Source organism: Sinohyriopsis cumingii, chromosome 7, assembly GCF_028554795.1.
Source record: "Sinohyriopsis cumingii isolate HCF-2022 chromosome 7, ASM2855479v2, whole genome shotgun sequence".
NCBI classification, from domain to species: domain Eukaryota; kingdom Metazoa; phylum Mollusca; class Bivalvia; order Unionida; family Unionidae; genus Sinohyriopsis; species Sinohyriopsis cumingii.
In genome coordinates this window covers 40,225,139-40,238,960 of record NC_142967.1, presented here as the reverse complement: position 1 = coordinate 40,238,960, position 13,822 = coordinate 40,225,139, and the positions used below count along the sequence as shown (strand labels likewise).

Here is a 13,822-nt window from a genome sequence, read left to right as displayed (position 1 = left end):
GTGATAGACACAATAACCTGCTCATCTATTATTGCTACATAACTTTTTATATCACTTATTGTAAATTCTCTCTAGTTATTATAACATGTTTGAGTCCAGAATTTCATGTATAATATATATTTTGTAAGCTGTTTGTTCCCTTGATGAAGAGTTTGTTTAGCTCAAAACATTGGGAAACCATATATATATATATATATATATATATATATATATATATATATATATATATATATATATATATATATATATAAGAGATGGCAGTAATTCATTATCATAACATTTAAATAAAATAAGAGCTGGTATTTTACCACTTTATAATAGGTACTCTTATCAGCTTTTAACCACTTTATTATAGAGTACCATTTAGTCTTTGGAAAAGATTTCATGAATAGGAGATGAAAGACAGTGACACAATTTAAATGTTTTGCCATGAAAGCTCGAATATGTGATGATTAACACAGTCTGGGCAGAGACTGGCCAGCATTTAAAGTTTTAAAAAAAGAAATTGAATGAAATGAAAAATATTTATTTAAATTTTTATTTTATGATAATTAGTTATAAGCGAAGTAACAGCTAATATAATTTAATAAATCTTTTAATATTGTTTTTATTGGCATTGTCATAAGAATATATTTTAGTCTGTTTAACTGTTTGTTTTCTATTTGTCCATTTATGCCTTTTATTCGTTCACACCACCTTTTCTTTGATTGGCTGCATGGAGCAAATGTATCTAAACAGAGAAGTATATTTATCTCTTTTTGTACACATCCATAATATAAGTGAAGTAATATGCATACAGTATGTCACTGCAATAATGTAAAATCTAAACTGCATTGTAGCAGAATTCTCAATACATTCACAATTAAGCAATCCTATTTTTCTTGAAATGGACAAGAAATTGTTCTTTCTCAAAACAGTAAAGAAAACGTTTTTTTCTTTCTTCAGAATTGAGTTTTAAGTTATGTGGGAAGGTCAAAGTCATGGAGTGTAGATGCATTGTATACTGCATTTATTTATCTTTTCTTTTTAAGATTTTTAATGAAATATTCTATTTGAACCAGCTTGGAAAAGAAATATTTTGATGTCATATATAGAACCAAAAATACAACTTTAAGTCTAAATGCTGACATGTTATCACATTCAATCCAGTCAATGCAGAGTCACTTGCCTCTTGCAAATACATGTGGTGCAGTCATGAGTATTGCCTAGTGACAGATACTGAAACATACAGAATCAACACAATGTGCACAAAATATTTGTCACTGGCCTCAAACAATGCATTTGGTATACTACAAAAGTATGAGTGTATTACATAGAGACAGTTACTGTACATCACAGAATGAACAGAATGTGTACAAAACAGTGGGTGACATGCTTCAAACAAATGCATGTGGTATAATGCACGAGTATGAGTGTAATATATGGTGATAGATACTGTACCTCACAAAATCAAAACAATATTTAAAAAACATTGGGTGACTTGCTTCAGACAATGCATGTGGTATATCATATCAAGGTATCAATATGTTCTATAGTGACAATGCATGTGATGCAGTTGTGTATCAGAATTGACAGATACTGTACCTGATACAATCAACACATTGTGTATGAATCATTGGGTTGCTTGACATTTGCCAGATCATGTGTAACAGGATAGACCTGAATGGATGCTTGAATCAAACAACAACACAACACAATGTGATGAAAGATGGAAGTTTATGAAATGAATTAATATAAATATCTATATACTCTATAAATACAGTGTACTGATTCTTTCATGCTCTACAAACAAACATTCACAAATAGGAAAACAAAAATGTGATTCATATATTCGAAAATGAAGGTAAGATTCAAATAATCTCATGTAACAAAAGTAAGATTCAAATAATCTCATGTAACAAAAGTAAGATTCAAATAATTTCACGTAATGAAAGTGACTCAGTTGTATTCAATTGAAACAACATAATCAATTGAAACAAACATATGACTCGTGACTCAGTTATTTGTACAGCCCGTATGATTTAGAGATAAGAAACTTGCCTTGAATCTAACAGAGAATGAGTATTAGTAAGGGTAAAATACCCATGCATACCATGCTTTTAGTGTCTCTCACTGCATGCAATCTATGATGAGATACATGCTAGTTCAGTCGCTTATTTAGAAGAACAATTATCCTTCCTAGGTAACGTGCTATGCAAGTACGACAAAAATTATCAAATCGTTCTAAGGTGAAGCCAAGTTATTTCTTGCCTTATTCTGTGACAACATGTGGTGCAGTCCTGTGTATCAGCAGTGACAGATACTGTATCTGATACAATCAGGATACTGTGTACAGATCATTGGGTTACTTCCTCGTGCCAGTACATGTGGTGCAGTCATGTTTATCAGTAGTGGCAGAAACTGTATCTGGTGATGAAACATATATGGCAAGACATAGTCATGTTGAGATCTAGATATGGTGAGTCATGGGCATAAGTTTAAATTATTAAATGATGAATTCACAAGTTCACTGTACTCTGTGCAATTTTCAAACTGAATAATCTTTCATTTAGTTGCATAGGCATGTTGAGACATATATATGGTGAGACAGATATAGTGAGACATAGTTATGTTGCGACATAGATATAGTGAAACATAGTTATTTTTGTGTTGGCATCTGCAGTGGCATAATCTTTGTCAGCATAAACTTTTGTTAGTCTGAATGGGGTGTTGTTGGGGAAATTAGAGTTTATGGGATGGCCTACTCATAAACTACTTGGAGGGATGGCCTACTACAAGGCTTTTCATGGTATTGGTCATAAATGGTGACAATCTGAAGCCCACAATATGGCCATCACCGCAGCCATCTTTAAAATCTTGTTGTTGTTACACTGACTAAATGGAGAGTAATATCAATACTCAGTTTTTACCAGAAGATTTTATATGATGCCTAGATAGTCCAGAATGAAAATGGTGTTGCTTAGACATCCAGTAAAGCCAATATGGTGGCCATCTTGAAAATATTGTTCTTTATACTCCATGTGGATGGAGGCTTATATCAGCATGTAGTTTTCACTTAAAGACATTGTATTATCTCTAGTTGGCCCTAAACAGCATGTTGCTGATCTTATATCTAAAATGGCCATCACAGTGGCCATCTTGAAAATCATGTTATCACAATGCCTTCTGAGTTTTCACTGCAAGACTTGTTATGATGTCTGGTTGGTCCTAAATGAATATGGCGCCTATTGGACATCCAATATGCCCAACACAGCCACCATCTTGTAAATCTTGTTATGGTTATATTGTAATTGTTACTCATTCTAAATGGAAAATATATCAACGTAGTGGTATCACTGGGAGACTTCTTATGGTGTTTAGTTGTCTTAAATGAAGATTGTTCTGATCTGTACATCCAGTATGGCCACAACAAAATAGTGCAGTTTTATATCAAATATAGCTGCCCATTTTAAAAATATTACCACTAATCCTCAGGGTATTATCATATTGGCATGGAGTTTTTACCAAACGTCTTCAAATGATGTCTGGTGTGTCATGAACAATAATGGTGCTGATCTTGAATCCAGTATGGCTGCCACAATGGCAAATGTGAAAAATGTTGTTGCTCAAGAATATCATACATATTTACAACCCTTGACAGTTTTAATGTTGAAATGTTTTTATCTTGAATTTGTGGATTTTGTTTTTTTGGGCAGTAGAGCATTGGCCTCTGCAAGGGACTCTTGTTTATAAAGCATAAGGGATAAATGTGACCTTTTGCCTGGATGTATTACTGTCCATCTATTGCCTGTTCTTCATCCAATATTGACCGCTCCGGTGGCCTAGTGGTTAGAGCATCCGCCTCGGATGCGGGAGGTCGTGGGTTTGATCCCTGACAGAGTCATACCAGAGACTTACAAAAATGGTACTAGCAGCTGCCTCACTTGGTGTTCAGCATTAAGAGGTTAGTGTTAGGACTGGTCGGCCTGGTGTCAGGATAATGTGACTGGGTGGGACATCATCACTATAAACTGCCACATTGCAGACATCGTAGTGATATGACTGAAAAATTGTTAAAGCTACATTAAAAATCCAAATCACACACACACACACATCACACTCATCCAGTATTGCTTCTTCTGGACTACTGGTTGAGAATTCACCAAACTTTGTCATAGATTGCCAGATTGCCCATACTTGTAATCATCTATGAGAGAGGTCCCATTTTTTGGCACATCCCCTAGGGTCCATAGGAGGGGGCCAGAGATTTAAAAGAAATACAAAAGTGTTGTTGCAGTAATGCCATTGTTACTATTTTGTGATGAACACAACACCTGTATATATAATGGCTTTCTCTACGTAATAGATTTCAGTACCTGATCCTTGGGTCATGGTACAGAGGGATAGCATCTCAGATGAGTGTTGGCATTGTGGTAGTAAACATAATAAAACACGTGGGCATTTGCAGCGTTGAGTCTTAGAAGTATTTTAGGTGTTCCGTTCTATGGCAACCCTATCTGCATGAACGGATTCATTATTGACTTCTATGCCTGGCATGCAAGGGAACATATTGAATGTCAAATGTGTAACAACTTAAGTTATAATTACATTTTCAAATGTTTTCTTCTCAAATATTTGTTATACAGCCATAGGTTGAAGACACATTATATATTGTAAGCGATTTCAGTTTTTCTGATTTTTAATGTTGATGAGGTTTTATCACCCTGCATGCATATATATCATTATTAGCATTTCTTTTGCTATCTGATTATGATATATTTGCATTTAAATCTTATACACTCTTACATATTTATTTTTGATTACTTACTTTTTACTCATTATTGATTAATGTTCTGATAGATGTAGAATTCATTTGTATTTATTATTTTGACTACTTTTGCTTGTAGAATGGGTTCCACGACATGGCCAGAGAGTGCCTGAAGATGTATTTTATGAAGCCTGCCCCAGCTAATCAGTTTCTTTGCAGAGCTTATCTCTGTCAGGCACAGTTGTTAGCTCCACAAACAGCCAACAATCCGGTAAGTGGCAGATTATATAAAGACATCTCTGTATGGGATGACTACAAAGATGTAATGAAAAACTCAGTAAGCTGTATCCACCAAAAGTATAGATAAAATTTAATGGACATTAAAATTATTATTTGAATATTCAGTTGACATTGAAACCATCTGTGTTAGCAGAGAGCTCCTAATAAAAAAAAACACCTTTTGATTGCAACTTAAAAATCCATTCTGAATTTCACTGAAAATCAAACCTTTATGAAATGGACACCTGTCCATAATGACACATTTTTTAGTGTACTTTATAGATATGTTTTACTGTCCTATAAAAAGATTTTTTCATTTTTGAATACAAGGAATATAGTATTTTCAGTGGTTCCTAGACAGTACATAGCTACTTTGACTTCTGAAAATCATATAATGGATCATTGTGCATTTTAGAATTGCATTCTTTATTCATATAAATAGTTTAAAATATGTGGTAGATGTAAGCAAAGTCTTAATTAATAATTCTTGTATCAGAATTTTTAGTGTTAAAGATACTTGAGATACACAGAGTGTGAAACAGATGGTGTTCGCTAAACACCAGTTAATGTTAAGAGCATGAAACAGAGTGTGCATTCACTTAACTGATGTAAATATATGTAAATATAATGTTTACAGAGTATGAAATAGAATCTGCTCATTGAACTGAGATGAATGTTTAGAGTATGAAACTGTGTGTTCACTGAACTGACTTAATTGTTCCCCAAGTATGAAGCAGAGTGTGTTTACTGAACTATATGAATGTTCACAGTATGATATAGTAATTTTACTAAACTGATTTGAATCAATGAACACTGACTAAAACAAATGAAAAATTATTGACAATGTACATGTCATAATTGTGAGCACACATATTCTTGAAATATTTATTCTGCAAATCATCCAAAATTTAAATGACTCCAAATACTCATCCCAAATTTTAGCCACTGACACACAGTTCATTGATAGAGATCTTGAATGGAGATTTATTTTAGCCATTGACACCCAATTCATCCACAGAGATCGCGAATGGAGTTTACCTTTATCCTTTGATACCCTATATATTCACAGAGATCTCAGATGGAGTTTACCTTTACACCCAATTCATTCATAGAGATCTTGAATGGAGATTACTTTTAGTTGACTCTTTTGGGTTGTTATATTTCATTGTTCATAAGGTTTTCATTAATTTTCAGGATCAGTTGGAGAAAGCAGTCGTCTATTTATTAAAGGCTATTACCTTTGCCAAGATGAATCCCAGGTAATTTACAAAGATATCAGGTTCCATAATGGTTGTATTTGATGGACACTTTTTTGATAGATAAATGGATTGATAATCAATAATGACCAGACACTAATTCATCATGTCAGACACGGGACACGTGGTGCCTATAGTTATCTGATGCAGTTTTTCAGTGATTTTATTTTCCTAATTATTTAAATGCTCTATAATCACAAAATATAAGGCCATGGATGCATTATAGTGAATCTCCAAATCTTTAAGACTTAATAAAATCTTACAATTTACTAATGACCATGTTGTCTGTAGGACTTAATTTAGCAAAATTACATCAGTCCTTCCCACCATGAGATGTGTGGCATCATGTCAACATGCCAACATTGCCTTTTTCTTTTGAATGCCAAATATAATTTTCTTTATATGTTCAAAGAAAATGATTGAAAATGAAAAACAATGTCCAAACATTTAGGTTTATGGCAATATAGACCACTGTTTTTCATTTCTAGAGTCAGCCAATTTGCAGTTGTGTTTGTAATGTAAATGCATTGAAATTAGATTTGTTTATTTACTGGTTTCTTTTGACATCTTATATGTAAATTCGTTTGTTTCTGAATGAGAAAAAAGTAAGAATCTAGTGAAACTGAAATTTGTCAAAAGCAATGAATAGCTAGTTCACTAATTAGAACTGTTGTCCGTGTCATCTGACTGTTTATAAGATGGAACTGTTGGAACTGCATCCCATCCATCTGACTATAAGAGTGAACTGTTATTGGAGATCAGCTGTTGAACTGCAGCCTTTGTCATCTGACTGTTTTTAAGACTGAACTCTTGCTGGAGTTCAGGTGTTGAAACTGCATCCAATTCATCTGACTATAAGACTGAACTTTCATTAGAGTTCAGCTGTTGGAATTGCATACCATGTGATCTCACTGTGTCTAAGTTTTAACTGTTATTAGAGTTCAGCTGTGGAAGAGTATCTCATGTGATCTCACTGTGTCTAAGTTGTAACTGTTATTATCTTTCTGTTTTTCCTAATGCAAATACTGGACACATATGAAATTATATTATCTTTCTGTTTCCTAATGCAAATGCTGGACACTATATAAAATTATATTTATCAGCTCAATTCGCAAATATCTTTCAGTTGATGCCACTAAAACACTTGTGTATCCATTAGTACTTTCAAGACTGGAGTATTGTAACTCAATTCTGTCTGGTTCATCTCAATATCTGCTCCAGAAACTTCAAAAAGTTCAAAACACAGCTACTCGGATAATACTTAAAGTATCACAATCAGAGCACACCTCCCCGCTGCTCTGTACCCTATACTGGCTATCCATTCGATCCAGAATCAAACACAAAATTTGTTCTCTGTGCTATGCTTCACTGTTGGACTCTAGTCCAACATACCTATCTGACCTCACCCATGTGTACACACCAGCAAGATACTTATGCTCCTCTTCTGACAATCGTATACTCATTATTCCCACTATGAAAACAAAGTCATATGGACAGCGTTCTTTTGCATAGCAAGGCCCAGCAACGTGGAATGAATTGCCCACTGAACTTAGACACAAAGACAGTGATCACATTCAAGAGTGTTTGTTTTTGTAATCATATCATTATGTTTTTTATGTTATAGGTGTTGTCTAATGTTGTAAAGTGCTTAGAGCTTCTAAAGATTAGGCGCTATACAAAGTCCTCATTTTTGTTATTATTATTATTAAAATTATTATTATCAATGCAAATACTGGATACTATATCAAATTATATTATCTTTCTGTTTCCTAATGCAGATTCTGGACACTATTGAAATTATATTATCTTTCGGTTTCCTAATGAATACTGGACATGATATGAAATTTTATTATCTTTCTGTTTTTCTAATGGAGATTCCAGACACTATATGAAATTTTGTTATCTTTCTGTTTCCTAATGCAGATTCTAGACACTATATGAAATTATATAATCTTTCTGTTTCCTAATGCAAATACTGGACACTATATGAAGTTATATTATCTTTCTGTTTCCTAATACAAATGCTGGACACTAAAAAAAATTATATTTCTGTTTCCTAATGCAAAAACTGGATACGATATGAAATTTTATTATCTTTCTGTTTCCTAATGCAGATTGTGGACACATATGAAATTATATTATCTTTCCGTTTCCTAATGCAAATACTGGACACATATGAAATTATATTATCTTTCTGTTTTCTGATGCATATTAACTAATCTTATGTGGTATGTCTGAAAATCTTGGTCAGTAATAACATTAATAAAAGTACAATGCCTGACCCCAAAATTTAAATTCAGTTTAAACATTGTTTTGAAGAAAAGTTGTGTCAGAAAATATAGGGTGTAAATGACTTAGGGTAAAAATGGTATAAAGGTCTTTAAAACAACATTTATATTTCACCTCCAACTTTAGTAGAATCAAGAATTAAAAAAAATAAAGTTGCCTTTATTGTGATCAGCCTCATATATCTCTGTCTACATGTTAGTGGGAAGTGAGAGAAAAAAGTCACCATTTTGGATCTAGAGGCAGCAGCATTAGCATTTTATTAAGGTTTTTGTTACAATTTTTCATTGTCTTATATTACCTAAACCCCTTCTTATTTGTTACGAATCATTATGAAGGTAAGACAATTCTTTCTACATTATACTGACTTGCCGCTTTTGCCTTAGGGTCAAGGCCATAGTCATAGAAGTTTGTATTAAGATTTCATTTAAGAAATTTTCATTTGCCAATATTTCCTAAACACCATGAAAAATAAATTCTCATCATACTTGGCACTGATCATTATGTAGTTTAGGTAATTCATTCTATGATACACTTGCTTGCCTCATTTTCTTATTTATTATAATTGATTACTCTTATTTTGAATGTATTTATGGTTTCAAATATGTCCAGCAATCACATTAATCATTTTTTGTTCTGAACAATGTCCTTTAGCAGCTATGAGAATTTTTTGATTCCTGATACAAATTTTTAGCAGTAATTCATATTTTCAGGGTTAATGTTAACACTTATGTTTTCTTGCGTCGTATCACTGTTTTTTTGTGTGTATTTGTAAGTGGTGGTCCCGTTAACATTGATGGTGAATTTTCTGCTGGCACTCTGGTTTTTTCTTCACCTTGTGTGAACAACATATAGTGCTAATAGTTAACAACTGTGAGTTTGTTGTACAATCAAATTAAAATGCATTTAGTCTAAAGATGGAAAATATATTTTAACTTTTATAAAGAAAAATTCAGGTCATTTTAAATAGTTACTTTATGTAAATTCATGAAAATTTCTGATAATGTAGATGCATTAGAGTGTTCTTTCTTGACTGTTATGTTTTAATTTTAAATTGTTCTTGTTTCTCAAGACATGACAAATGCTACTTTTTCAAATCGATTACTTTCTAAAATATCAGATGTCTCTTTCAAAAGGTATCACTTCCTGGTGTACAATGCCTCAGTGATTTACTGGCAGTTTTGTAGACCTTTCCTTAAGCAGAACTATCGTCAATACCTGGCACGCAGTCTTCACCACGTTGTCAAAGCGCTTGATGACATTGATGATAATGACTTTGAATGGAGAGCTCAACTCATGATGTGAGTATTGACAGCTGTATACCTATGAGATAAAACCTCAGAAATATGGTAACTTTTACTGTCACAGTTGGAGCAATGATTCCTTATGGAGCAAGGTAAAACCTCAGAAATATGGTAACTTTTACTGTCACAGTTGGAGCAATGATTCCTTATGGAGCAAGGTAAAACCTCAGAAATATGGTAACTTTTACTGTCACAGTTGGAGCAATGATTCCTTATGGAGCAAGGTAAAACCTCAGAAATATGGCCACCCTTACTGTCACACTGTCAGAACAAGGATTCTTTATGGAGTAAGGTAAAACCTCAGAAATATAGTCAGTCTTATTGTCACACTTTTAGAGTATTGCTGCCCTATGGTCACTCTTACTGTCACACTGTCAGAGCAACGATTCCTGATGGAGCAAGGTAAAACCTTAGGATGTGGTCAGTCTTAGAATCACTTTTAGAGCATTGTTACCTTATGGAGCAAGGTAAAATCTCAGAAATGTGGTTAGTCTTTACAATCACACTGTTAAAGCAATGATGTCATATGGAGAAAGGTTAAACCACCAAAATATAGTCAGTCCTACAGTCACACTGTTAGAGTAATGATGTCATATGGAGAAAGGTTAAACCACCAAAATATAGTCAGTCCTACAGTCACACTGTTAGAGTAATGATGTCATATGGAGAAAGGTTAAACCACCAAAATATAGTCATATGGAGAAAGGTTAAACCACCAAAATATAGTCAGTTCTACAGTCACACTGTTAGAGCAGTGATGTCATATGGAGAAAGGTTAAACCACCAAAATATAGTCAGACTTACAGTCACACTGTTAGAGCAATGATGTCATATGGAGAAAGGTTAAACCACCAAAATATAGTCAGTCCTACAGTCACACTGTTAGAGTAATGATGTCATATGGAGAAAGGTTAAACCACCAAAATATAGTCAGTTCTACAGTCACACTGTTAGAGCAGTGATGTCATATGGAGAAAGGTTAAACCACCAAAATATAGTCAGACTTACAGTCACACTGTTAGAGCAATGATGTCATATGGAGAAAGGTTAAACCACCAAAATATAGTCAGACTTACAGTCACACTGTTAGAGTAATGATGTCATATGGAGAAAGGTTAAACCACCAAAATATAGTCAGACTTACAGTCACACTGTTAGAGCAATGATGTCATATGGAGAAAGGTTAAACCACCAAAATATAGTCAGACTTACAGTCACACTGTTAGAGCAATGATGTCATATGGAGAAAGGTTAAACCACCAAAATATAGTCAGACTTACAGTCACACTGTTAGAGCAATGATGTCATATGGAGAAAGGTTAAACCACCAAAATATAGTCAGTCCTACAGTCACACTGTTAGAGTAATGATGTCATATGGAGAAAGGTTAAACCACCAAAATATAGTCAGTTCTACAGTCACACTGTTAGAGCAATGATGTCATATGGAGAAAGGTTAAACCACCAAAATATAGTCAGACTTACAGTCACACTGTTAGAGTAATGATGTCATATGGAGAAAGGTTAAACCACCAAAATATAGTCAGTCATACAGTCACACTTTTAGAGTATTGCTACCCTATGGTCACTCTTACTGTCACACTGTCAGAGCAACGATTCCTGATGGAGCAAGGTAAAACCTTAGGATGTGGTCAGTCTTAGAATCACTTTTAGAGCATTGTTACCTTATGGAGCAAGGTAAAATCTCAGAAATGTGGTTAGTCTTTACAATCACACTGTTAGAGCAATGATGTCATATGGAGAAAGGTTAAACCACCAAAATATAGTCAGACTTACAGTCACACTGTTAGAGTAATGATGTCATATGGAGAAAGGTTAAACCACCAAAATATAGTCAGACTTACAGTCACACTGTTAGAACAGTGATGTCATATGGAGAAAAGTTAAACCACCAAAATATGGCCAGTCATAGAGTCACACTGTTAGAGCAATGACTTCATATGGAGAAAGGATAAACCACCAAAATGTGGTCAGTCTTACAGTCACACTGTTAGAGCAATATCCTATAGAACAATGTTCAGAACTGTGGTTAGTCTTTATCTTTTATTTTATATACATCTTACAGAATTTGACATCATTTCCTTTTGTATTTAATTTTATCATACTTAATTTTTCTATTTTTTAACAAAGTTTTCTGTGCATTTCTTTATAATTACATTTTTAGGTCTTTACTTGTAATCAGCATCATATAGCCATAAATGTGCTGATGTATCATTAAATGTTAATACTTACACATATACCCCAATTCTGTACAATTACTTTGCCATACTTTATTATAAGGCCAAGTAATCGAGCCACAATAACTCGTCTTATAGGGCATTATATATATAATGCTAGGTTCCCGGGTTTGATACCTGCCCAGACCAGATGGGGTTAGCTACCTCAGTGTTACATTAGGAAAGACACTTAGCTTTCATTTCCTTGCATGATATGGCCAGCAAATGTGTTAAAAATGCAGCTAAAACCAATAAACAAGAACATAAGGTGTATACTCAATGACTCTTGACAGCATCATAATGAGGGAGTAATGTATTATCTACTTAATTATAATATGGTATACTCTGACTCCTATTGACAGTGTTATATAAGGAGTACACTGTCACGTAATTTGTTATAAGGTGTTAGAGTCGATGGCTCCAGTAGACAGCATTATAATGTTGTTGTTGTTGTTGTAGGGTTTAACGCCATTTTTCAGCACACGATAGGCTATACATGGCGGCCAGTATTAATGGTGGAGGAAGAACCCGGGAAATCCCCGGAAAGAACCACCGACCCTCGAGAAGCTACTGGCAAGCTTTCTCACATATCCACATTGGCTGAATCCGAGACTCGAACCCACAGCATTATAATGAGTGAGTACTGTATCATGTGCTTAATTATAACATGGTATACTCTGACCCCCTATTGACAGTGTTATAATAAGGATTATATTATCATGTATTTTGTTATAAGGTGTTAGATTCTATATCTCCAGTAGACAACATTATAATGAGGGAGTATTGTATCATGTATTTCATTATACAGCAGTATACTCTTTGGTTCCATTGAGTGTTATAAAGAGGGATTACTGTATGGTATACATCATTATAACATGGTATTCTCTTTTGTTTCTAAAGACGTTGTACTGAGGGAGTACAGTATCATGTACTTCATTTTAAGGGTGATATACTCTGGTTCTCATGGACTCAATTATAATGTGAGAGTACTGTACTGTATCATATACTACATTATAAGGTTGAATAATATATGGTTCTTAAACACAATACACCACTCCCTCGATAACTCGCGCACATCGGGGTCCAGAAACATCGACCGCACTATAAGCGAGGGGCGAGTTATCGAGGGACCTATAAAATAAGCCCAAAACCAATAAAGTGATTGACGACATAACGGAAAAATAAGGGGGGGGGGGGTAGGCAGATTATACTGTTGAATACTCACTTTATAATCGTTCTGAGATTAACTGTTAATAAATATCTCTTCATAACGGTGTACTTTATTATTTTCTCATAGGACAACATTAAAAATTTCAGGATAAATTACAGTATATTGAGGCGATCATCGAAAACATTATTCCACGTGGTTTACGTTCGCTGAACATGTGTACCACTTCACACATTGTGTACTACGTCACTAAGTTTTATGTTGAATTGTATACATTTTAGTTTTATTGTTTGAGCCAAATTAGAAGTTTTTTATACACAAAAGATCGACTCTTTTCGAGAAACAGTGTCGATCGAATGATAGATAGATAGATTTGAATGCGATAGAAGTAAAATGGAAAACAAAAAGAAAAAAGAGTTAATCAATACTGACATATTTAATTGGTCTACAAATTTAAAACAACGTAAATTAGAACAAGTTAATACTTGCCGTTTGTGCCACGCTTGACAAATATCAATTCACTTTTTGAAAAAAATCAGTTAATTT

At 33.8% G+C, this 13,822-nt stretch overlaps 2 protein-coding genes across 3 annotated transcripts in view; one reads left to right on the top strand and one right to left on the bottom strand.

Annotated features, from left to right (window-relative positions):
• LOC149795075 (cilia- and flagella-associated protein 46-like) overlaps nucleotides 1-13,822 on the top strand; it is a 218,449-nt gene that overhangs the window by 2,322 nt on the left and 202,305 nt on the right. For both annotated transcript variants that reach the window (XM_089964780.1, XM_089964779.1), the window contains exons 3-5: nucleotides 4,887-5,018; nucleotides 6,221-6,285; nucleotides 9,705-9,869. In XM_089964780.1, coding sequence (XP_089820906.1) covers nucleotides 4,887-5,018; nucleotides 6,221-6,285; nucleotides 9,705-9,869 — 362 coding nt within the window. The remainder of the gene's footprint in view (nucleotides 1-4,886; nucleotides 5,019-6,220; nucleotides 6,286-9,704; nucleotides 9,870-13,822) is intronic.
• Nucleotides 1-13,822, bottom strand: part of LOC149795077 (PACRG-like protein) — an 87,119-nt gene that overhangs the window by 48,342 nt on the left and 24,955 nt on the right. The window lies entirely within an intron of this gene.